General features: G+C 38.0%; 1 protein-coding gene across 2 annotated transcripts; it reads left to right on the top strand.

Moving 5' to 3' along the window:
- The first annotated feature begins 850 nt into the window (after window positions 1–850).
- Window positions 851–26,911, top strand: mfsd12b (major facilitator superfamily domain containing 12b). 2 transcript variants are annotated; one of them, XR_009063846.1, is made up of 9 exons: window positions 851–1,852; window positions 11,895–12,105; window positions 16,116–16,236; window positions 16,838–17,011; window positions 19,480–19,572; window positions 19,643–19,735; window positions 19,972–20,145; window positions 22,912–23,032; window positions 24,272–24,419. XR_009063846.1 is itself a non-coding variant. In XM_057841002.1 (9 exons), exons 1-9 carry the CDS (start codon window positions 1,585–1,587, stop codon window positions 24,408–24,410), a joined length of 1,368 nt encoding a protein of 455 aa, XP_057696985.1. In that variant the 5' UTR covers window positions 855–1,584; the 3' UTR covers window positions 24,411–26,911. The 2 variants fall into 2 exon arrangements, 1 of the variants encoding a protein (XP_057696985.1); XM_057841002.1 differs by having other exon boundaries at window positions 855–1,852; window positions 22,938–23,032; window positions 24,272–26,911.

Raw genomic sequence — 26,911 nt, 5'->3', positions numbered from 1 at the left:
CACCGAAAACACCTTTTCAAAAATAAAAAATGCCTTCTGTGTGTAGCTAAGCCGCCGCATAAGCCCCCCACACCCCCGCATGCTCTTCCCCTTTGACCTAGGTGTGTGGTGAGGAGTCCGAGGACATCTGGTGGTTGAAAACAAACGGCGTTACCCTAATAAACCGTGTTTGTGAAAATTCTTTCACCAGATTTACAGTATAGTAGGGATTAAAAAAATAATAATAATACGTAATTTTCTCTTATATATTTTTCTACTTTAAGAACTGTAATGTTCTCAGATGAACAGCAAATTGAGGAAGGAAGTTTTAATATACAGGTGCTGCTATGTCGTGTGTAGTAGATCGCCCTCCCTCATTCCCTCACTCACACACACACACAGAGGTGCTACTGTCCAGAAATTTTATCTAGTCACTATTCCCGCCTTCCAATTAAGGTCTGTCACAGTCACAGCCAATTAATTATACAGTAAATCTGGTTAAACTAAGTTATGTTGTGGTAAATTGTGTTAAATTTTTGTCCATGTGCCCCTTTTGGTTAGGGTTGCCCCTCCATCCTTCTCAGCACGGCCCTGTTTTGCAGGTAATCCACGTTTTGAAACGTGTGCGACGTGTTTTTAGAGATGCAGACACTGTTTTGAACATTTCAATTTTGATCTGAGAAACGTACTAACGCAATTGAAGAAATCCTGTAATATCACTCTGGATTTTTTGTTTAGTTTCAATTTACTTGTCACAACATGCCAACAAGTTCTCATCTTAATTAAAATTCAAGTGATGACGGTCTCCATCCAAATTTGGGGTACACGCGTTGCTGTAGGAGCGAACGTAGGACCACATTTCCCACAATGCAACTAGACGTCATCTTTCAAAACACTTGGCTTGCACTATTTTGGGGCTCGGCATTGTTTAGATAAACGTGGACATGACTTGTCAGCGCAAGTGTTTATTGTGTTATTTCGAGTTGCCTCTTATTCAAAATGAGTGAAACCTGTCTCGGAACGACGTTGGAACTTGAATGGAGAAGTGTAACAACGTCGCGCGTGCCAGGGAAGGACACGAAAACGGAAGTTTGGAGCCAGCGGTGAACATAAGTAACACATATGTTGAGACATGTTTTCAGACTTGAGTGACAAGTTTGACCAGGCTTTTGTTTTTTCCCCTTTCGTAAGCGTTATTCTCCACTTTGTGGGGGGAAAAGAAAGGAAGTAGTTTTGGTCACGCGTGAAAGGCACTCCTAATCATAGCAGGAGTGTACATCTGTATTGCAAATGTGACTTGTGTTGTCCATTTCGATATCGAGGAAGAAAGAGGAGGATCAAACGTAACACTGACTTGAAAACGCCTCAGTTCATAGTGATGGAGCACTGAAGAATATATATATTTTTTTCTTATTTTTCTTTTCTTTTTTTAATGTTTCATCAAAGTTACCTCGGATTACTTTTATGGGGTGGGGACCCATTGTGTCATAATCCTTTACGCTGAATTAATCCTGTGATTAAAGCAGCAGATTTTTGGGAGACAAGTTGACGAGCTTCGCAGGACGTGTCTCTAAATTGTAAATAAAGACACTTTAATCACAAGTCATGGAGCCGTATGTCCCAATCGAGAGTGAGAGGACTCTTTCAGTTTGCCGACGCCTGTGTTACGCAGTCGGGCACTTTCTCAATGATTTGTGCGCCTCGATGTGGTTCACCTACCTGCTGGTTTACCTGCACTCGGTCCTCGGCCTCCAAAGTACATTTGCTGGTGTGCTGCTGCTCATCGGTCAGGTAGCAGACGGAGTCTGCACTCCTCTCATTGGATACGAATCTGACCGAACTCACGGAAAGAGGAAAGGCTGGCATTTGTTGGGTGAGTCGTGCACGCATGTATTCCTTTTCACTCTTCTTCCAGGTGAAAGGCTAAAAACAAGGGGTTAGAAAAATGGTTGTAAAATGGATTCATTTCTTGCATGAATTATGATTTAAAGGGTTCAAATCTTGGGGCCACTGAGAACTGCTAATCACATTTTTAACTACAAAATGCTTGTGGTACGCTCATAACTCATACCTGCTTTTGACAACAATAGACATGATTTGATCTTTTCAGGGACAGTGGTCACTCCAGTGGTTATCTATTCAAAAGTTGGCACTTAAGACTTTTAACCTTTTATAAAGCTGTTGACTATGTTTGCTTTTTTTTTTTTTTTTTTTTACACTAAAGACCTTCAACCCTTTATAGAATATTTTTGGTTATTAAAAAGAAAACTTCATTATTAGCAATTATTATACATATAATGACTAGGGTTGTTCCGATCATGTTTTTTGCTCCCGATCCGATCCTGATCGTTTTAGTTTGAGTATCTGCCGATCCCGATATTTCCCGATCCGATTGCTTTTTTTTTTTGCTCCGATTCAATTCCAATCATTCCCGATAATTTTTCCCGATCATATACATTTTGGCAATGCATTAAGAAAAAAATGAATAAAACTCGGACGAATATATACATTCAACATACAGTACATAAGTACTGTATTTCTTTATAAATAAATCCTCATACAATAAATCCTTTATACAATAAATCCTCAAGATGGCATTTACATTATTAACATTCTTTCTGTGAGAGAGATCCACGGATAGAAAGACTTGTGACTTTGTATATTGTGACTAAATATTGCCATCTAGTGTATTTGTTGAGCTTTCAGTAAATGATACCTAGGCCATCCCAAATGCATGATGGGAAGTGGACCCATGACTGTGCGTAGTGCTACCAATTGATATATCTTCTCTGCGTTGGGAAATAACTTTAGGTGTTAAGACAAAGATCAATTGCCACCTTGCTTCCCCACATTGCTTCGCATGATATTTCTAATCATAGGGAGAGGGATTGCAAGGCTTTAGCCAATTAAAAAAAGGCTCCAAAGGCTGCCAAAATTCACTCTACTCATTTTGCGCTGCCTTTTATCTCTCTATATAGGTAAAACGGCGTCATTACAAATTGAGCACGACAATGAGTGAGAGGGTCGTGCAGCGCATGCATTAATTGCGTTAAATATTTTAACGTGACACATTTTGTCAAAAATTAATTGCCGCCGTTATCGGGATAAATTTGATAACCCTACCTTAAGCCTAAACTAAAGAGTCTGGATGAGTGTAGCATATTATGTATGTAACGTTGAATACAATTAGAAAAAGATTTAATTAAAATATATATACAGTGCCTTGCAAAAGTATTCGGCCCCCTTGAACCTTGCAACCTTTCGCCACATTTCAGGCTTCAAACATAAAGATATAAAATTTTAATTTTTTGTCAAGAATCAACAACAAGTGGGACACAATCGTGAAGTGGAACAAAATTTATTGGATCATTTAAACTTTTTTAACAAATAAAAAACTGAAAAGTGGGGCGTGCAATATTATTCGGCCCCCTTGCGTTAATACTTTGTAGCGCCACCTTTTGCTCTAAATACAGCTGCAAGTCGCTTGGGGTATGTTTCTATCAGTTTTGCACATCGACAGACTGACATTCTTGCCCATTCTTCCTTGCAAAACAGCTCGAGCTCAGTGAAGTTGGATGGAGAGTGTTTGTGAACAGCAGTCTTCAGCTCTTTCCACAGATTCTCGATTGGATTCAGGTCTGGACTTTGACTTGGCCATTCTAACACCTGGATACATTTATTTTTGAACCATTCCATTGTAGATTTGGCTTTATGTTTTGGATCATTGTCCTGTTGGAAGATAAATCTCCGTCCCAGTCTCAGGTCTTGTGCAGATACCAACAGGTTTTCTTCCAGAACGTTCCTGTATTTGGCTGCATCCATCTTCCCGTCAATTTTAACCATCTTCCCTGTCCCTGCTGAAGAAAAGCAGGCCCAAACCATGATGCTGCCACCACCATGTTTGACAGTGGGGATGGTGTGTTCAGGGTGATGAGCTGTGTTGCTTTTACGCCAAACGTATCGTTTTGCATTGTGGCCAAAAAGTTCAATTTTGGTTTCATCTGACCAGAGCACCTTCTTCCACATGTTTGGTGTGTCTCCCAGGTGGCTTGTGGCAAACTTTAAACGAGACTTTTTATGGATATCTTTGAGAAATGGCTTTCTTCTTGCCACTCTTCCATAAAGGCCAGATTTGTGCAGTGTACGACTGATTGTTGTCCTATGGACAGACTCTCCCACCTCAGCTGTAGATCTCTGCAGTTCATCCAGAGTGATCATGGGCCTCTTGGCTACATCTCTGATCAGTTGTCTCCTTGTTTGAGAAGAAAGTTTGGAAGGACGGCCAGGTCTTGGTAGATTTGCAGTGGTCTGATGCTCCTTCCATTTCAATATGATGACTTGCACAGTGCTTCTTTGAGATGTTTAAAGCTTGGGAAATCTTTTTGTATCCAAATCCGGCTTTAAACTTCTCCACAACAGTATCTCGGACCTGCCTGGTGTGTTCCTTGGTTTTCATAATGCTCTCTGCACTTTAAACAGAACCCTGAGACTATCACAGAGCAGGTGCATTTATACGGAGACTTGATTACACACCGGTGGATTCTATTTATCATCATCGGTCATTTAGGACAACATTGGATCATTCAGAGATCCTCACTGAACTTCTGGAGTGAGTTTGCTGCGCTGAAAGTAAAGGGGCTAAATAATATTGCACGCCCCACTTTTCAGTTTTTTATTTGTTAAAAAAGTTTAAATTATCCAATAAATGTTGTTCCACTTCACGATTGTGTCCCACTTGTTGTTGATTCTTGACAAAAAAAATTAAATTTCATATCTTTATGTTTGAAGCCTGAAATGTGGCGAAAGGTTGCAAGATTCAAGGGGGCCGAATACTTTTGCAAGGCACTGTATCTATCAAAAAAAGGCATAGCCGATATTTTTTTGCCGATTCCGATACTTTGAAAATGACGTGATCGGACCCGACATCTGTAATAATTGCTAATCATCTTTTTTTTAAATATATGATTATTAGGGCTGTCCAACAATTAAAATTTTAATCGAGTTAATTACAGCTTAAAAATTAATTAATCGTAATTAATCGCAATTCAAACCATCTATAAAATATGCCATATTTTTCCGCAAATTATTGTTGGAATGGAAAGATAAGACACAAGACAGATATATACATTCAACATATGGTACATAAATACTGTATTTGTTTAATAATAAATCAACAAGATGGCATTAACATTATTAACATTCTCTTAAAGCGATCCATGGAGAGAAAGACTTGTAGTTCTTAAAAGATAAATGTTAGTACAAGTTATAGAAATTTTATATTAAAACCCCTCTTAATGTTTTCCTTTTATTAAAATTTGTAAAATTTTCAATCAAAAAAATAAAACTATTAGCTTGCCATTGTTGATGTCAATAATTACACCATGCTCACTCTTGGTTCTGAAACCCATAAAATCAGTTGGACCCAAGCGCCAGCAGAGGGCGACAAAACACCAATAAACAAGTAACAAGGGGACATTACACTGTGCTGTCATTTTGATCTGTTTAAGCGGGGCATGTGCGTTAATTGCGTCAATATTTTAACGTGATTAATCAAAATTATTTACCGCCCGTTAAGGTGATAATTTTGACAGCCCTAATAATTATAAATACATGTATAAATTGATACAATGTTCATTAAAAAAAACAATACACACAGGGTACATCCCCAAGTAACACTCTAAAGTTTTGTTTTTCATAGTATTTTATTTAACTCATTGCATGCCAGTGACGACAACAGACATCCAATCCATTTAAACTGGAAGGACGCTTCATGATTACTCTCACCTATTGCCTGTGCTAGATGACCAATTCATTTTGACTGGGAGGGTTGAATGAAGAAACATTCATTCGTCCTTCCTATTCATTAGATTCATTGAACGTCTAGCGTCATCAATGGCAGCCAATAAGTTAAATGAGTGCCCTTTTTTTTTTTTTTTTTTTTTTTTTTTTTAATTTAAATAGGCAAACTTGTTTTGCTTCATAGAAGCAGCAAGTGTGCAGAGACATGGCCTCCTGGATCCTTTTTTATTCAGTGATCTTCATCATTCACAGAAGAGCCCCTCTTAGCCTGGATTAGGCATGTGCCAGTTACCGGTTTCAGGGTTTTCCGTGGTATGAAAACGTCATGGTTTCAAAACCACTAAAATTTTTCGTCAAAAATGAGCTTTTTTTATGTCCTAAGAAATGGCTTGGAGCGGCAGCGCTAACCCGTCCCCCTCCGGTTGTTGCTCAGTGAGTCAGCTGTGCTACACCATGGCTGTCGTTGTCAAAACTGCACCTGAGCTTTTTCAAAACCCCCTCGAAAAGTCTAGTCTAGTATGGGAGTATTTCGGCTACCAAAAAGAAACCGACGGCTGCAACTTAGAGGAGGAAGGACAGTCGACATGCAGGCAACATTATTTCACATTTACGTGACCATCATCCATCACTTTACACAAAATGTAAGATAAGTAAACGCTGTCATGAACGTTTCCCGACCAGCTACGAGAGTTCAGCGTGTTTCGTGTGTCTCGCGTGGCTAGTTAGCATGCCAAGATGGCTAACTAGTTTTCTTTCTATTAGCTTGCTTTTGTAAAGTCTTGCGCCATTGTAACATCTGTTCAAAATAATTTCATAATACAGCCTGTGGTGTTTTTTCTTTCTGGCAACTTTCTGTGTTGAGAGAGGGTGTGTGTGTGTGTGTGTGTTGCGCGTGGGTGTGTGTGTGTGTATATAATGTGTAAGTAATGATACGAGTCATACACATGCATCTCTTGCTCTCACTCTCCATTAACATTCAACTAATGAATATTAATAGTAGTAGTTGTATATTAACCCAGAAAAGGTGAACATACTCACATTCCTGCATCATAACCTGGACTGAGAGAGAAATATGTAGAAAATTTGCAAGTCTGTAAAAATGTCGAGATGGCGCTTTAAAGTCGGTGAAGTGGCTGTGCAATATACAGTATATGGCGGAAAACACTCAGGTGACTTGAAGTTCCGCTCTGAGACCCCCAATTTGGCCATCTTTCAAAATTGTCCGATATGCATGTGTGATACATCATTGGAAAGCTTAAAATCTCAATTTTCTGGGGGAAGAAATTTTTTTAACATTAGGGCATTTAAAAAAAAAAAAAATGTTTTTTAAACAGCAAAACCCTATCTGGAGGTGAGAGCATGCGAGAGCAGAATTACAGACGCCATGACTTTAATGAGATATTATCGCGTACTTACCATGTTTCGATCCAAAAACTCCATCTAGCTTGTGTCATTGACTGAGTGTCAAGACACAGCTGTGAATGGCCACAGCTGGATATTTTTTTTATTTTATGGGTGAAACATGGTGATATAACAAGGATCGCGATGCAGAAATCGCAGACATCAAGGAGTGGTCGAGATTTTCTTTTTCATATATTTACCCTCTTAAACGTTTTTTTTTTTCTCCAATTTTTCTTTGTTTGGATCGATTATTTATCATCTAACATATCATAGAAAATGCGACAGTAACGGAAAAAAATACAATTAAGCGATAGTTATGAGGTGGATATCTGTGACTTTTTTACAGACGCCATTTTTTTGTTGTGACATAATGTGTTTAAAAGTTTAAAATATGCGAGTGAATAATTTTTAAGTCGTTTTTTTTTTTTTTTTTAAACGAAATATGAGACATCCATTAATGATTCTAAGCTAAAAACGACAGACGTTTTGAATAATAAATATAATTAATTACCTTTGTTTTATGGCTGGGTTAAAACAAAAGGGGTTTTGCGACATCTGTAAACAGGGGTTTTCAGGGTAAAACGGACAAATTAAAAATTGTTGGGGGGCTTAATGCGCCATGAATCTGCTATGGCAGCATATAGACATATTGTTATATCAAACACAACAGTTGTTTTGGCTTAAAATACAGCAGCTGCTTTTTCAGTCTTGTCTGTGTTTTCCGCCATATATATTTTAAAATTCTATTATTTAAAATTTTAGTATTTATTTATCTATTATTAAGTGCTTTTACTTTTTTATGGAAAATAATTTTTGTTTCAATGTAAATAATTTGAGCTATGGCTTTAGTCTATAAGTTCTATTTATTTTATTTTATTTTTTAAAAATATTTGTAATTTTTTAAAACATTATATTCATGTTGATGTTCTAATTTGCAAATATGTTGTGAAAAAAAAATCCTTTTCAATGAAAAAAGTGAAATGAATGGGAAAAAAAAAATGTAACCCATACATCCCCAAAATAACATATTTTAGAGCTATAATTGTGATACCATGAAACCGCTGTGTTTTTGCTTAAGGTTATAATACCGCCAAAATCTCATACCGGCATATACCTAACCTGGATTAAACGGTATTATATAAATACAATGTGGTCCTGGGGAGTCAACCAAATTTTCCCCAAACAGAGTTATTCAAGTCATCTGGTGAAAATTGTTCCAGTTTTACTATCGCAATATATCGCAAACCCCCCAAAAGTCACAATGTCAGTTTTTTTCCATTAGCGTTCAGACAGAGACTTAAAAAATATTTATAAATCCAAATTCATGCATGAAAGTGTTAAACAAGGAAGATGGGTATAAATGCTAATCTTTCAATGCCATTGAAGGTGCTAGATGTCCAAACCATTTTGAATGGGAGAGACTAGCAGTGAATGATGATCTAGTGCCATCAATGGCAACGAATGAGTTAAGTAAACTGCAATTTTTTGGTGTACTTTTAGTAAATTGGCAGGGAATGTTCTTGTAATAAAAGTTAAAGGGAAAAAAAATTACAAATTCAGTTCAATTTTCTCCCAAATGAAAAGAATGAACCTATTTTATATTCAACATGAAGTGAGATGTATGCGCATTTGATTTGCTTTCTTGTGCCATTGCGTATATTTTACATGTTAAAACATCACCTGGCAACCCACTGAACAAAAATGTATATATATTTTTAACTGAATGAATAGATCGGTGTACAGTATGTACCTTACGTCATTTAGTGACACTATATCAGAAAATTCCTATAGGATACAACTAACAAAATGAACAGTCACTTGTACAAATTAATTGCAGGAATTAGGGATATCCCGATCGCACATTTTTGCAACCGAGTCACCTGATTTTGAGAATCTGCCGAGTCCCAATCCGATACCGGGGAAAAAAACAAAGTGAAAGTGAAATAAATGTTAGATTAAAAACCTATCATTTTCACATGATTCTGATCCTCTGAAAATTGATACGATCAGCCCGATTTCCGATCACGTGATTGAATCAAGGACGTCCCTAGCAGGAATTTTTGCAATAAATAACAATAACACTCAGTTCGTTCACAGATATGGCACCCAGACAGCATGAATTTTAGACAATTAACATAATTATTAGCCAGGTAATACAGTGCTTGTTGTTTAACAATTTTAAATTGTTTATGGAACACGGTGTTTAAGATGGGAGACATCTAAAACTCGCCTTGGGTAGTTGAGGAAGGTAAGTTTTGATGCAAGCTGCGGAGCAAAAAGCTGCAGACAAATCGCAGGCTAAAGAGGATGCAATCATGGGCTCACCTCTGCATGAATACTTGTTTCATGCGAAACCAAAACTGCACCGGGGTGGTGCTAGTGAACTTCCACATACGGCAGAATAACGAAAAACAATATTCTTTTCAAAGTCAGATGACTGTGCTTTGAACAACTCATGCAAGCCTAATGTAAAATGCTGAGCATTGTTTCAAGTTAATATCAGATTTTTACCATAAGACATAGGAAGGCTCACCCGAGACCCAATTTCAGTAGAAAGTGGATTGAAATAAACTTAATTTGCAGGTTGACTTAGCTAGAGGGACACAGCCTGTTCTGCAGCAGTTATTTACAGTACAAAAACTGAGCAGGGTGTTCTCAGCAACTTATTGTTTGTTCATTTATATCAGTTTTTCATTCTTTTCTGGTCCAGTTGTTCCTTTATTAAGGAGAAAATCAGGCACAATGAAATGTTTTTCTCTCTCTTTCTCTATCCCAATTTTAGAGCCATACAAATGGATTATTAGTTCCGCGGTGGTTTCAATGAAGCGGGGGAATAAAATCACGACTCCCCTTGTTTTTGTTCTTATTATTTGAAAATCAGTTATGCAGCACAAAATGAGGTTGCATGCAAATAACCTTTATTATACATTTTGTTTGACATAAACGGACATAAAAAGTCAAGGTGGTCACCCAAAGTGATAAGTTGAGTTATCTTAGTTTTCTTTATTGCTGTTGCTGGACATTTTCTTTGTTCTGCAAAGTTTGTTGCATTAGTGTAAATATATGTGCATAGACTGTATACATATTTTGCAGTATCCTTATACGTATGTCTGAAATATTTTGTTGCTTGTAGTCCTTAACTTGTTCACTGCAATTGACATTAAGTCCATTTCAACTGGGAAGCCTGGGATTGAGTGATTGTTTCACTGCGTTTGACGGTGAATTTGACTGGGAGGCTGGCAGCGATCGAAGAACCACCGCCAGCTCTCCTAGTCAAAATGGATTGGACGTCTATCTTCGTCCATGGCAGTTAATAAGTTAATACTCAAAATGAAAATAAACAAATGTACATAGAGAGATTGTTTTTTTTGTAAAATCTAGTTGTGTTTAGATGCTTTTCCCTGTAAGACGAAGCTTCACATTTTCCACTCAATCCTTCCAGTGGACATATAAGAAAGATGGAAGATTGTTGTCACACGTACCAAACAGTCATGACTTGTCAGAAATTCCTGAGCCACCTTTAGTATTGCAGTGACACCCATGACCAGTTCTCTGTAATGTCACTGTTTGTGCCTTATTTTGTCCACTTGATGATGATGCTCTTCACTGTGTTTCGGGAGATACTTTGTATATCTAACCCTTGAAAATTATCTTCGAAATTCTGTTACTTTTGAACAATGAGAACCCTTTGGTGCTGTAGCACATCTGTGTGGACCAAGGTTTGATGTCAAGAAAAGCATGATGGTCAGATGACTTAATCTTTGTTTCATCAATGATATCCTTAATTTGGGGTGTGACAAAATACTGAAATGGTGATATATCTTGATACTTTGTATCCCAAAAGGTTATCGATATGGTCCTGCCAAGAATCGAGATATCATTTTAAAAAGGTGTCAATGTCCAAAAGAAAAATGAATGAACAAGTTGCTACCAAAATGTTCCACCATAATAGTGTCTCGGTTAGCTCTTAGGCCGCATTGACGGCGCACGACGCCCAATCCATTTAGACTGGGAACGTTCATTCATTTGAAACCAGAGCATTCACAGTCATTCTGTCCGATTTTCAGGGCATTCATAGGTCACTCGCTGTTCATTTTAGGGCATTTACAGGTCATTTTCTGTTGAGTTTGAGTCACTGCCTATTCATTTGGGTGATTCCCAGGTCACTTCCTGTTCTGTAACTCAAAATAAACAGGAAGAGACCCATAAAATACCCCCAAATGAACAGGAAGTAACTGAAAATCAACAAGAAAATGATCTTAAATGGCCCAAAAGTACCTCATTGCCTGGTATTGGCTGCCACTACCGGCTGTAGTGTTCGAATGTTCATTCGCTGCCACCCTCCCAGTTCAAATGGATTGGACGTCTACAAGTAATAAACTCATTCCAATTCACAGCAGAAGCTTGTTTTTCTGTTTATTAGTTGTTTGTAGAATATCCTAGAATGATTCCCTGACCAATGTATCGATAATCATTGTACCACCATATCGTCAGATCATCGTTATCGTGAGCTTTGTATCACAAATCGTATTGTATCGTTAGGTACCAAGAGGTTCCCACTCCTATCCTTAATACAAACAATCCTTTAAAAAGGCAGTAAATCACTGCACCACAAATTCAGATACGGCTACCCAGGAATAATTCTTCAAACAAATAATTTGGAATAACAACGGATGAAAGTGGTAACATCAATTCTCCTTTTTTCCCCCTCCCAGGAACGGTCTGTGTGATTGTTTCTTTTCCCTTCATTTTCAATCCCTGTCTGGCCTGCTCGGCAAACACCCCACAATGGGCAAAGATCGTCTACTTCGCCCCCTTCATCGTCATCTTCCAGTTTGGGTGGGCCGCCACTCAGATCTCACACCTCTCCCTCATTCCAGAGCTGGTATCCAGTGAGAACGCCAAGGTAGAGCTCACCGCGTACAGGTGAGCAAATGATGAATGTACAGTGGGGCAAATAAGTATTTAGTCAACCACTAATTCGTCCGTATTGCCCAACTTGAAAATATTAGAGAAGCCTGTAATTGTCAACACGGGTAAACCTCAACCATGAGAGACAGAATGTGGAAACCCCCCGCCCCCAGAAAATCACATTGTTTGATTTCTAAATAACTTATTTGCAAATCATGGTGGAAAAGAAGTGTTTTTTCAATACCAAAAGTTCATCTCAATACTTTGTTATGTACCCTTTGTTGGCAATAACGGAGGCCAAACGTTTTCTATAACTCTTCACAAGCTTTTCACACACTGTTGCTGGTATTTTGGCCCATTCCTCCATGCAGATCTCCTCTAGAGCATTGATGTTTTGGGGCTGTCGTTGGGCAACACGGACTTTCAACTCCCTCCACAGATTTTCTATGGGGTTGAGACCTGGAGACTGGCTAGGTCACTCCAGGACCTTGAAATGCTTCTTACGAAGCCACTCCTTTGTTGCCCTGGCTGTGTGTTTGGAATCATTGTCATGCTGAAAGACCCAGCCACGTCTCATCTTCAATGCCCTTGCTGATGGAAGGGGATTTTCACTCAAAATCTCTCGATACATGGCTCCATTCATTCTTTCCTTTACACAGATCAGTCGTCCTGGTCCCTTTGCAGAAAAACAGCCCCAAAGCATGATGTTTCCACCCCCATGCTTCACAGTGGGTATGGTGCAATTCAATATTCTTTTTCCTCCAAACAAGAGAACCTGTGTTTCTACCAAAAAGTTCTATTTTGGTTTCATCTGACCATAACAGTTTCTCCCAGTCCTATCCGGATCATCCAAATGCTCTCTAGCGAACCGCTGACGGGCCTGGACGTCTACTTTTTTCAGCAGGGGGACACGTCTGGCAGTGCAGGATTTGAGTCCCTGGCAGCGCATTGTGTTACTGATAGTAGCCTTTGTTACTGTGGTCCTAGCTCTCTGTGGGTCATTCACTAGGTCCCCCCGTGTGGTTCTGGGATTTTTGCTCCCCGTTCTTGTTATCATTTTGACGCCACGGGGTGAGGAGGGAGTTGAAAGTCCGTGTTGCCCAACGACAGCCCCAAAACATCACTGCTCTAGAGGAGATTTGCATTGAGGAATGGGCCAAAATACCAGCAACAGTGTGTGAAAAGCCTGTGAAGAGTTACAGAAAACGTTTGGCCTCCGTTATTGCCAACAAAGGGTACATAACAAAGTATTGAGACGAACTTTTGGTATAGACCAAATACTTATTTTCCACCATGATTTGGAAATAAATTCTCTAAAAACCAAACAATGTGATTTTCTGTTTTTTTTTTTTTTTCACATTCTGTCTCTGATGGTTGAGGTTTATCCATGTTGACAATTACAGGCCTCTCTAATATTTTCAAGTGGGAGAACTTGCACAATCAGTGGCTGACTAAATACTTATTTGCCCCACTGTATGTATCCTGTATCAAAACCACAGATGTGATAAAGCAGAAGTGATAGTAAAAGTCACAGCCCTGTTGACTTACTTGTTTACTTACTGAGTGTGGCCACTGAGAAATAAATACTATAAGGTAAGACGTGCCAACCGCTGGTGAAGTATGTCACCAACAAGTCTACTTATCTGAACTGCAGGTTTTCAAGATGGGTATTCACATATTCATGTGGTTATGTAGAAAAATCTACCAAACTGCTTATTTTTAAATTCAAGTTGGTTTCGGGTGTGGTTCTTTCACTCCTTGTTGAATGTCTGACAGTAGGCACTGTTGTGATATCTCTAAGGTAATTGTGATTGATATTATCAACAATGCACTTTGGCCTTGGAAGCTCTTACCCTCCTACACAAGCACCCCTTGCTGTCTTGACCTCTGACACACATACAGTACATGAAGACTCTGAACTAGGCAATGGCAGATAGTACTGTATAACCGAAAATGTCATCAAAATCTTCTGAGATCAGGTGAACGTTATTTAAAGTAAATCATTACTTTTAAATGACAACTGTACCTTTCAAGCATCAAAGAGGATGTAGGAATGGAAGTGTTTCTTTTTGTATCCAGCAGCCCACACACACACAAACTATTTTGTCAGTAGTAATGACATCGAATTACTTGACTTCTTTTTAGCGTAAATGGATGATATTGACGACCTGAAAGTATTGATGTCAATATATTAACAGCTATTTTCATTTGATATTTCTTGTCCAAATGACAATATTTGTGTATGTGTGTTACTCCAATATTTTGCGCGGACTTCACTTTTTGATTCGAAGTGGAATAGAACATATCCTTACAGAACCATCTAAAGAGGATAAAAATATTCTTGAGTTGATTAATTCATATTGGAGTTTACCTCATCATTCACAGTGCTGATTCATCTTTTCACATGTGATTTGGCCATACATACAGTACATTATGTTCTCACATTGATATTTTATTGTTTATGTGATATTTCCCTCGCCAATGTTCATGAGTTATGGAGGAATAAATATTATTTTCGCATCTTAATATACGGCCGCAAACTCTTACTCATGGCATTGAATGTCTCCTCGAATGTATTCCCATTTGCCAAAAATCAAAGGGTTATTGAAAGTCGCGCAGCATGCATAACATATCTTGTGTGCTTATAATTGGCGTAACAAGCTCCAAAACGTCATCAAATAAATCTACATCTATTCGCAAAAGGTTTTTCAGTCATTTGGCTCAGTATTTCGCAATTCTTCTAATGATATGGGTTGAGAAAATTTTGCATCACTGTTGTTTTTGGCAGCCCTTTGAATTTTCATCTTAGTGTTTCCCCTAGGATTTTTTTGAAGCTGCGGTGGTGGGCTGCATTGGAGTCGGACTGCCTCACCATGCAGCAAAATTGCGTCACATAATGACATTTTTTTCCACATTTTGTTTCCCAAAAAGAACCATAACAAAGATCGATTTGAAATATTTCATGAGCCAGGCTAATGTCGTAGCTCTCAGCTACGGTTCATGTACGTAAAATGCGTAGCTGATTACAGTTACATTACCCTACGTAATAATACGACTGTTTTTTCTCGTAGCAATAGTATGTATGAATAGTAGTATGATTATTTTCCACTCTAATTTGGAAATAAATTCTTTAAAAATCAAACAGTGTGATTTTCTGTTTTTTTTCCCCACATTTTGTCTCTCATGGTTGAGGTTTGCCCATGTTGACAATTACAGGCCTCTCTAATCTTTTCAAGTAGGAGAACTTGCACAATTGGTGGTTGACTAAATACTTATTCGCCCCACTGTATCTCTTTCCGACGATAAATCTGAGTAAATACATTGAATGTGGGGAGCGTTACTTCGCGGTTTTTCACTTATCGCGGCGGTTTCTGGTCCCCATTAACAGCAAAAAAACGAAGGATCACCGTACATTATTTTCAATTAATTATACCCACCTGGATGCCACGAACTGGAAGTTAAAAAAGTCAGAAAATTTAAGGACGCTCACCGTTAGCATTAGCCTATTGGTAACGCGACTGCTATAGTAACACTACGAGTTACATTTAGTGTGTGATGATCACTGAGCACAGACCCTTAAATGTTAAAGCAACATTGTAAAATCTCTCTAGCCAAGAAAACAAATCTTACAATGTGTGCAAGCCTGCATGGAGGCTGGAGACGGGAAGGAGTGGGGGGACCACAGCACGTCACAAGCGACAATTGTATGAAATGTTATTCCAATATATGCTTCAACGACTAATCACTCACCACACATTGTGTTCCATTTCTTTGTTTCTCTGTTTCGTTAACTATTTTGTCATTTGTGAAACTCAAAAAAATCATGTGGCAAAAAGAATTAATCAGAGGACTTTTAGTCATACTGTCCTCCTTAGGTCAGTGCAACTTTTTTCCGGCATGGATGACTAATGAAAACATCTCTGCATGTGTCTTTTCATAATATTATCCATGTTGAAAGATGTCTATATCTGCTTTTAAGATATAGTATCAACCCGACTGAATTCATTAATGCGGTTCTCTGGCAGGTATGCCTTCACTGTTGTGGCCAACATCACGGTCTATGCTGTGGCCTGGCTGCTTTTTCACTTCTATGCAAAACAAGACATGACAGACAATCTGGGCCAGGCAGACATTCCTCTATTTAGGGTAAGATATAATGTGCTCTTATTAGCAACAAGTAGTTGGGCAAATGTAACATTTTCAGGAAAAATAATCGAATATGTTCTGTTGATCTACTCTAATGCAAGATAGATCACATATTATCCTCTCGGGAATTTTGATGATAATCTCCAAATGTTTCTGGGCTGTTCAAAACATTTCAGTGAAAAGAGGAATTGAATCCCTCCTGAAGGAGATGGAGATGGGTTATTTTATTTTAAGAAACTCTCCATAATCCTAATGCCAATTAAGCATAAAGTACTCAAACCACCATGTGTACCGACAAATTCCATAGGATTTTTTTGTTACAACATAATATTCACTTTCTCACTTTAGCTGGTTTGGCATTAGTGCAACTTGACACATTATAGATTTTCACCCATCACTCTGTGGTGATCAATCCTGCGTGCCAAGTGATTCACCAGTCAAGTGAGTGATCGGGTGACGCATGTACTGCACGTAATAGCATAGTCATCTCAGAGTCTCAGAACTTTTAAATTAACCAAAGAAACATTATTCGTACTGTATACTGTACAAACACATTTTAGCACGGTAAGGATGTTTACCTGAGCTGTACCCTGCACCACAGATGCTGGCGCTGATTGTACTAGGCGTTGGAGCAGTTTTCTCACTGATATTTCACATCGGTACAAAGGAGCCTTCAGGAGAAGAGCCGCTTCTCCCACCTCCGGCTAATGAGGAAGCAGCGCCTAGTCGATTGTTGCAGTGGAAGGACTGGCTAAAAGAGCCTTCTTTCTACCAGGTGACCACCATTTCCCTATTTCTTCCATTTACGCCAACAGTTTATTTCACCCATTATTACATTGAAACATTTTCTGTTTTCTTATCGGGCTGGAGCTGTACATTTTCCATTGTCTGCCTGTTTTTTCTTGACATGACTAATTCTAAAAACAGGTAAAAACAACAACATTACATTAATGACTCATAGAACATGCACTGTTATAAGATATTTTCAAAGCTAAATGTTTGAGGATGAAATTATCATAGAATCCATTCACCCATTCTCTGAACTGCTTATCCTCTTTAGGGTCGTGCCTGAGCTGAATACTATTCTAGCAATCTATGGGCATGAGGCAGGCTACATCCCAAACTAGTCGCCAGCAATTATATACACTCAGAGGCCACTTTATTAGGCACACCTGTCCATCTGCTCATGAATGCAAATTTCTAAACAGCCAATCACATTACAGCAACTTTGCCAGGACTCTCTTATAAAAGAGATTTTTAATCTCAACGACTTTTTTTTTCGTGGTTAAACAATGATTAAATACATTTATTTCACTTTGGCTTGTAGATAGAGCCAGGACAATCTGCTGCTGTTCAGTCATCAGAATTGGGAATAAAGGTGATTTAAGTGACTTTGGGGCAACTTCGCTTGTACTTTTTGCGCTATGTTGTAAGCTTTTTTGTAAGCCAATTTGGGTAACCCGTCTTTGATTTGATTTTGACTAGTTTTGGCGTCAGTTTATTTCTCCATAGGTTCAGACATAACCTCAAGACAATCACAGGTATGGCATTTGGCATCACAAGATCGCAAGATTGCTTTCATTGGATGGGGCTTGGGAGTGATGAAGATTAAGGGCCCATGACTGACAAGGACCTTATAACCCTAGGAACATTGGAACAGCACTCAGTTGTTCTGCCTGTCACTCTGTTGATGGAATAAATAAATGGTTGGAAAGATTGATGATATTGATAAAATATGTACAGTATGCCATTGTGTAGATAATGATATGAAGTGAAACAGGATAATTTCCCTTTGTGATTTCTCCATGGTATGGCACTTCAGTGTGACAGGGCACCTTTGTTAAGAATCACTGCCCCAGAAAATAATCTTTTCAATATGCAGCATTGACGTGTAGGGGTCCAAAGTGATTTGTTTCCTGGGGGTCCAAAATCCCAAGCAGTGCCCCTGTCACAAGGTCAAATGATCCTATTAAATGATTTTTGTCAGCACAGTGGTGCTTTTAGTGTTACTACAGTACGTCATCTGGGTTGGGATGCACGCAAAAACTGAATTTGCAAGGGCTTGAAATATTTGAAAGCAAATTAAATAAAAAGAATGACATGTATAGGCGGACTTTGACTTTTGGGGCGGCAACATGTTGATGACCCTGAAATGCAGTGTTAGCAATAAAATTAACTTAGAAGAATATTTCTAATAATAAGTTGAAAATTAGAGTTTTTTTATTTCCCATCGTTCTTGAGGGGAATTCTAAATCTGGCTGCTGAGGACAGCTAATCTTTTCGCCAAGATCGTTATCCATTGAATATGGTACGCCCGCTTGTGTTGTGCCAATGTAGTTTAACCTCCGTCAAAAAATTGTATCCCCTGGGCGGAGCCACTGCGCTGCACTGATTTGCTTGATTTCCGTGTTTTGGTGATGTAGTTATTTACGGGTTTTTAAAACATGGTCCATCTATCAAAAAAAAAAAAAACATTTTTTTTTTTCTATCGTGTAACGTAACGTACATACTGAACGTAAAAAAAGGCAATGTCTTACTGTTTTACTCGTACGATGACCTATAAGTGTTATTGCTGTCATTCAAGTCCTGTATGGAGTTTCTCCAGTTTAATAAACGTCGATGTCCAAAATATATAACTGTGGTTATTTTCTGGCTTCAATTAATTGTTTAAGCCGACATAACTCGTAACTGATTCGTGTGTGTGTGCACCCGCGGCCAGGGAATACAATTTTTGACGGGGGTAACTACATTGGCAAAACATCGGTGGTGGCTCTGTTGTAGCGTCTTTAGTGAGGCGAATTGAAACTCCGCTCACCATTTTGGCGATGCTCTCTGGCGTTTGATGGTCCACATTGTCAATCCTTGGTTCTTGCTCAATAGTTGTTGTCGCTTTTGAAAGCTTAGGTTTGAAAAAATTACGTATATCCATCTTGCCTCCTCGGTCCTCGGGTGGTTTTGGCTAAGCAAAGCAAAGGTCGTCTAAGGTGCTAGTCACATGATCTGTTGGAAAAATAATTAGGTTCTTTATAAAAAAAAATTTTTTCTTTATTTCATACATTTTTATTGTTTTATTGCTTTACAAGTTTTATAGACAATATTTTACCAGAAAACTCTTAATTTTATAATCATATATATAGGAAAGTTAATTATATGCAATGACACTTTTCGGCCACCGGGGGGCAAACTCCACATATGACAACATGTGCTGTAAAAAATGATTTTCAGACGTTATTTTCATTCAAGGTGGCCTTCGTCTACATGTGCACAAGACTGATCGTCAACCTATCCCAGTCATACATCTCTGTTTACCTCACCAACTCACTGTTGCTACCAAAGGTAGGAGATTGCACCGCGTAGGGATAAAACCTCTGTCTGTTGCAGTCTAAAGTTTTCCCATGTCTGACAGAACTACATTGCCATAATACCGCTGGTGATGTATGTCAGCGGCTTCATTAGCTCACTGACCATGAAGCCTATCAGCAAACTTGTAGGCATCAGTGTGAGTAAAACAACATTATAAACTTTTCAACCGAGTGTTTCTGTACAAAGTGAGTACACTTAACTGTTACAACAATCACTATTCGTTTTTTCTGTTTCTTATTGGGCATCATGAAGAATGGTTTCATTCGATAGTATAGTATCATTACATTATGCAATGTACAGTAGACCTAAGGCTAGTGAATAAAGCATACTATCATGACTGGTGCATCACTGAGACACATTGTACTTTTTCAGATGATGTATTTTTTCGGCCTGCTTTTGGTGATCGGCTTTGCCCTCTGGGTGTTTTTTGACAAGAAAATGGGAGGTGAAAACATCTATGGCGCTGCTGTGCTGCTGGGAGCTGGCTCAGCTATCATCCTGGTCATGTCTCTCTCCATGACCGCCAAACTCATCGGGGAGCATACGGTGAGTTCGAGGAGGGCACACCCAGCAACCTGATACCACCATTAGCTTGCGCTGAAAGATAAGCAGAATATGTCTTGCTGAGTCATGCTTGTGCTGTTACCACATTGATTTTCTCTATTAATGTTCTACTTAGACAAGGTTTCTAGGACATTTTCAGCTTCAGACCCAAATTAGAAATGTGAGCTTTCCTCAGGATACTAACAGTTACCCATCAACATAAACGATTTATGATTATTATAAGTAACAAAAAACAATTTATAATCTCATTGAATACCATCAATGTTTTTGTTTACATTTTTTGTTTTTTAATGTAAATTCTACATGGCAACTAATCATTTTTGCACCACAGACCGGTGATGTAGGCCTTTTTTTCATGGACTGGCAGTGCATGGCAGAAATTTACAGTAAATGTAACACAGGGCTGAAAACGAAAATTAAGTGCAGGAAAAATGTAACTCACCATACGCTGAATCAACCTTTTTTAACAGTGGCCTCTTTTAAAACTTAATGGCAACTATCCTTTGTCTCAGGCATAATGTGATTTTTCTCCAATTTTGAAAGGTTTCTTGGCTTTAGCAATACAGTTCGCCACAAGGTATTATGCTGTCGGTGCATTCGCTTTTGTTGCCTCCTTTGCTAGCTTTTAGTCACATATTATGCAGAACGGACATGGATGTAGGCTCCTTTTATGGCAAAGCAGGTGGCCTTTACCTCGTAAAAAAGCTGTCCAAAGACGTCTGTTTTCAGTCATCTTCACAAACGTAAGTGCTTATTATTTCCGGGAACTAATCTGTTGCACCCACATCAATATTGAAGACAAGCGCATATAGATATAAAAAATAGATGACAGCTCCAATGAATCCGAGCAAAACGACCTGTCCGGCATTGCTGAGGCGTGCCTCACGTAGCACACAGCCAACAGCAGCTAACATTGCTGTTTATATTGACTGATGCTGGGCTGCTATAGGTGTGCAAACACCCCAGTAATGGCGGCCAACCAATAGAGGGCGACGGACACAAGTCTGTACTCTGATTTAGGCAGGCACAGGCCAGATTGCGGTCGTTAATAAATTGTTTATTATTTCCAGTGTTGTCACAGATTACTTGAAAAAGTAATTTAATTACTGATTACTTCATTATCAAAGTAACTAAGTTACTTTAAAAGTAACCTTTCAGTTACTTTTTACCCATTTTTCTCCCTTTGCCGCCTCAACATAAGAATGACAACAGAAAAAGGTCATCACATGTAACTGACTTTCCGTTGATTGAATTTAAAGGGGAATATCAGAATTTCGCGCTAGCTTAGCCACTCCAGAGCCATAAAACTAACAAATATCAGACAAACTGCTTGGAATTTGTTGAAATCAACTCCACTGACCAATTAAACCCCGCTAACCTCTAAGATTAAGCCTTATGTTAAAACCTCTGAATTTCAGGTTACGGTTAACAGCATATCAGTGCCAATGTAAAACAATGCAAACTGACTGCACAAAATTGCAAAGGTGTTGGCGGGCGCGGATGCCCGTGCAAAACCCGGAAGTACTCCTCTCAACACACACGCGGTCAATTTGGCCACAAAACGTGGCGGCAAATAAGCACTTTACACTTAACCAGACTTACAACACACCCCACAGATGCTAAACGAACACATCACCTCACGGCATAAATGGGCAACACGCATATGATGTAAACAAAGCTTGCCAACTTGGAGCGATGACTACCCGTCGTTGCTACGGCAAAGCTACGAAACGGCCGCGCATGTAGGGGATCCAACCTTTTGCTGATACCCTCCAGAATGAAGGAAAAATACTCACCTTCATCCATGGATATCCACAGATCAACATTCCCTCGCAACGTCTCAAGACTCGGCTTGAATGTCCACCCGCATGGCCCACGCCTTTCAGTCCCACAACACATGTGACGCGAGACCAAAACAGGAAATAGCTAAGAGGTTTTCATGGAAACACGTACCGGGAACATTTTATTTTAGTATTTTCTTTTCAAAATGCTATTCGTACAGGACTACAATATTCTTCATTCTATGTACATTATGAGGCATGGAAAAAATAGTAAGACACTAAGGAAACTAACGTTAATCAGATTACTGGTGTAGAAAAATTAACGCGTTAGATTACTCGTTACTGAAAGAAAGTAATCAGATTACAATAACGCGTTACTAACTAACGCGTTACTAACAACACTGATTATTTCTCTGCAGCCTGGTAGCAAATGTACCACAGACCGGTGCCGGTCTCAGGCCCGGTGGTTGGGGGTCCTTGCTATATGGTACCGCACAATTTTGCCATTTGAACATGAATAACAGATATGGGGTTTGCTTAACTGGTAGATCTATAATAGGCAGGCTCATTAAAATTGCAGTTCTAAGAACTATGAAGTCTCATGTCAATGTGGTGACAAACGGAATCATTATACCATCAATGGTTCTGCAGCTTTACAAGCTACATTCATTTTCACGGTTGTTTGTATAGACAGTGCATGTCATATACGTGTCCCTAGTTTGGCTAGCAATCAGTTCAGAGAGTGGCCTTTCCTCACCCCATGTCTGCTGGGATCAGCTCCCATTAGACAATCCTAATGGAGATGAGGATGAGGGGGGGGGGTTAAATCATAAGAGGGATGGTGTAAATTCTTCGGCAGGTGTTCCATCTTTCTACGGGAATTAAAAGCTGCTTCACGTGTACACTTCCTCCTTTTGTGCTTTGCTCTAACAGTGATGTCATGTCAATTCTCTGATCCTTTATTTAGTATGCAAGTCTGTATGTCTTTGACAGAAAAGTGGAGCCTTTGTTTATGGCTCAATGAGCCTTACGGACAAGGTGGCCAATGGTGTTGGTGTCGTCATCATCCAGAGTATCAGACCGTGCAGGTAAGCATTTCTCCTCCACTCACATTTTTTGGGATCTTGTAGGTAGCAGTTGGTAACATTTTGGTGAAAGTGGTTTTGAGAAAATGCTTAATTAGTTTGAATCATTTTATTTCATACATGTAAAAAAAATAAGTGATGTAGAAGATGTACGGAAGGAAACAATGTTCCTTATTTACAACTGACTCCTTTTTAACGGCTTTAAGTAGTCAAGTACTTTTGTCAATCTACTGTAGGTTCCACTTATTTTTCCTTTGATTTAAATTCAATAACGTTACGTACACTACTGGTAGTTGCTTAATATGTCGGCATCGCTAGTCTGATTAAAAGTATTGATAGCATTAGGCTAACTTTAATAGCAATTTTGTTACTGCTGACGACATTTTTCAGATGAGTTTATTAACTTTTTTTCTCGACTCATTATCCAACTACTCTGATAACGGTGACTGTTTTTGAACCTTTTTCACTTTTATTATTTTTTTGTATGATAAATGGTGTTAATATTTCAATTAACTAAAAATGTATTTTAAAATTCATTCAAATAAATTATATTTGTAATACGAAATATAATAACCTTGATATTTATTGTAGTTATCTGTGAACTACATTTAAAATAATTAGTGATTTAAATTAATTAATATTTAAGTAAATAATAATTAATTTCTTTATTTTAATTGGCAGGTTTGTACTGTTTAACACATATATCTGTGATTTTTGAGAAGTATTTTAAGCTTGATAACGTTGACGAAAGACAAAATGATAATTTCAGCTTCCCAGAATGCTCATTATGCCTTTAAATATTATGCTATATTCATCATTCATAAATGATCGCGTGGCTCTGATGACAGGCGTGCTATATTGAAATTTGAACCAATCGTGTTGCACTACTGCCACCGTCAGGCTGAAGCTTGCACACAAATCTTGTGTATAGAGATGGTACAGATGTAGTTAATGTTTGTTATTTTTTATTTATTATTATTTTTAATGTGTAGGTTTTTACATTATCCCAGAATTGTTGTTTTTTAATATGCAATGCAATCTTAACTTGCAGTGGATAAAAGTGCATTATGGATGTCATGTTTTATATACAGTATTGATTAGTTTGGGACAGGTTCACTATAATGATCATTATTATTATTATTAATATTTTACTATATATTATATTGTACATAATATCCATATTATATTATTATAATGCTCTAGTGACCTAACTCACGTATTATCTTTTCACCCTCTCCATAGCACCGAGGCATGCTGCCCAGCGTGTATTTGGTTTTATCGTGACGTCATGGCAATCGTAACAGGCGGCGTGGCAATGGCTGCAACATTTGGCCTCATAACAATTCTCATCTGGCCACTCAAGACGAAGAAAAATGAATGATGGATTGTTAGAATAATTCCTGAAACATTGTTGTGAGGTGGCGAGAAGAAAAAAATACTCCAATTGATGGTCAATTCGTTCACTGTATGCTTGACATCTTTTGGGATGTCTTTTCATACTAAATGATATTTGTGCACGATTCACTTTGCTTTATTTGTTGTTGTTTTTTAAAATAAATTTTAAATTTTAAATTTATTATTACGTCAAACCCCAACATAGTTGTTAGATGTCAATTTTCTTTTTAAAACAATCACGACTTGAATATATTCATTACTCAGCTAACACGATAAAACTTAATCTATTAACGTTGCAACACTAAACACAACATTGTGGTAGTGCAGTAAAGGTTGTTTTTTGTTATAGTAACTTTATTTTTATGTTGTGCAATACGTGTTTCGTCATTATTTTTTCCCCCAAGTTGGCTTGGAGAAATCACATCATTGAACTGTGTCGTGTCGTGTGTGATATCCATTTAAGAATGAAATTATAAAATGTTCCCTTGACTTATAAAAAGCAACAGAGAAAACATAAGGAATCAAAATAAATAAGAGTATGATTACAGTATCTCGCTGAGTGACTGGATCTATAGTTTTTGTGGCTTTTTATCACCCTGAAAAGTACAGGAAATCACAGAAAATGAATATCAAATGTACAATATCTAAATGTGACATCATTAGTTTTTCATTATTACAACTTTTCTGTGACCTTCATTTTTTGTAACTGAATTTGGTGAGCAAAGTTAGGATCACGACATTATGATACAGTGCTGATCTCTTTCGGTTGAAGTGTTTATAATAATAAGGCTTATGAATGTATGTTGGGGGGGGGGGGGGGTTTATTGCCAGCAAATAATGAAATGACTTTGTCAATACAACATTTTTTCCCCCGTAAGGTGTAAATGCGTAGGCCCCACAGTTTCACAACTTCTCCTTTGCTATTGTTCTTTAGCCGACAAGTCACAACACTTGTTTGAATTAATTCATTGTCTTGCAGGGAAGGATTGGACGTCTATTGCCATCAATAGCACACAAACAAATTAACCTTAACTGAAGGCACTTCCAGTTCAAATGGATTGGCTATCTATCACCATCAATGGCACCCAATGACCTAATATCGAAATAAGTTATACTACAAAAGATGTTTGTTAGACTGTCTGTTGTTTAAAAAAAAAAAAAAAAAAAAAAAAAAAAACAATGGCAAATGCAACTTTAATATACTTCCCCCTTCCCAATTTTAGCATTATGGAAGTTGATAAGCGGAAAACTTTTTGTGCAGAGAATATTTTTATTGTGCCAATTTATCCAAATAGGCACTGTAATGGATAACAAAAAACATGGACATGTAGCTATTGAGCTCTTTCTGAATCTGCACTTTCTGCTTACCTCTAAGTGTTATTTTTTTAACTCAGTTTTCAGTATCTCCGTACTTCAGTACAGACTGAGAATCAAGGGCATAGGTTTGCATAGGGATGGTAGAGACATAACACCAGCAACTTTTCAGGATGCTCAAATTGTCCCCATCAACTTTTAAGCAAAGTTATTTGCATTATATAATGAGTTCAGTTAAATAGGTCGTTTAGATCGTCTTCCCATATGTTGTAAGGATATAATTGACCCTACCATTATTAACTTAATTGATTTCATGATGTTCATACTTACATATACCCCTTTTCACTTGTTGAATCTGCCGGTCCATTTTTTTCCCCTCAAACGCACGCGTAATTGGCTGATGACTTGCATTTATATAAAATAAATTAATTTTCTACATGATCAAAAAAAATTATTTGCAGCCTATTCAGACATGTTTTTTCCAGATAATCATACATTAATCATAATCAAGGATAAAAGTCAAAAGTTTGGCTGTGCTTGTGGGGAAAAAAAGCAGTAGTGTTTTACCTTAGGGAAGGTCCAATTAAAAATTTTTTTTTTTTTTTTTGTTATACGAGATTATTTACAAATTTGTATTTATTGTGTCTGTTAATATAATTTATGTTCAAATATTGCTATTTAAATTTGCTAATAAAATCAAGACATTTATTCTGGAAGTTTTCTAAATGTTTTTTTAGTCGTTTTTCAAAACCGGTTTGAATCAAGTGGTGTATCACCTGAACCAATACACATGAAATTTAGTATAAGTCAATACATATTTATTTTGCATTGGTCAATTAGTCTATCAATTGATTACATTCATATTAGTGCGAAATGAAGACCTGACCCCTGTTCACCCAATCTCCAGTCTCCAGCAAAAAAGTATACATGCATGTTACGATATTGTATCGTCTCTACCAATATTGAGACCAAACCTACACCCTTGCTGAGAATACTTTCATCACCACTGCCTAAATTTGATGGCCAAAATAAAAAGCTCTCTGTGTGATTAGGTACGATGTCTTACTCATTGGCGGAGTTTGACGTTTGGGGCAAGGGGGGAACAACATGTTGATGACCCTGAAACGCGGTGTCAGCAATAAAATTAACTTACAAAAATATCTACAGTAATAA

Source organism: Corythoichthys intestinalis, chromosome 7, assembly GCF_030265065.1.
Source record: "Corythoichthys intestinalis isolate RoL2023-P3 chromosome 7, ASM3026506v1, whole genome shotgun sequence".
NCBI lineage: Eukaryota > Metazoa > Chordata > Actinopteri > Syngnathiformes > Syngnathidae > Corythoichthys > Corythoichthys intestinalis.
Note: the sequence above shows the minus strand (reverse complement) of the source record. Positions and strands in the feature narration are given on the sequence as shown.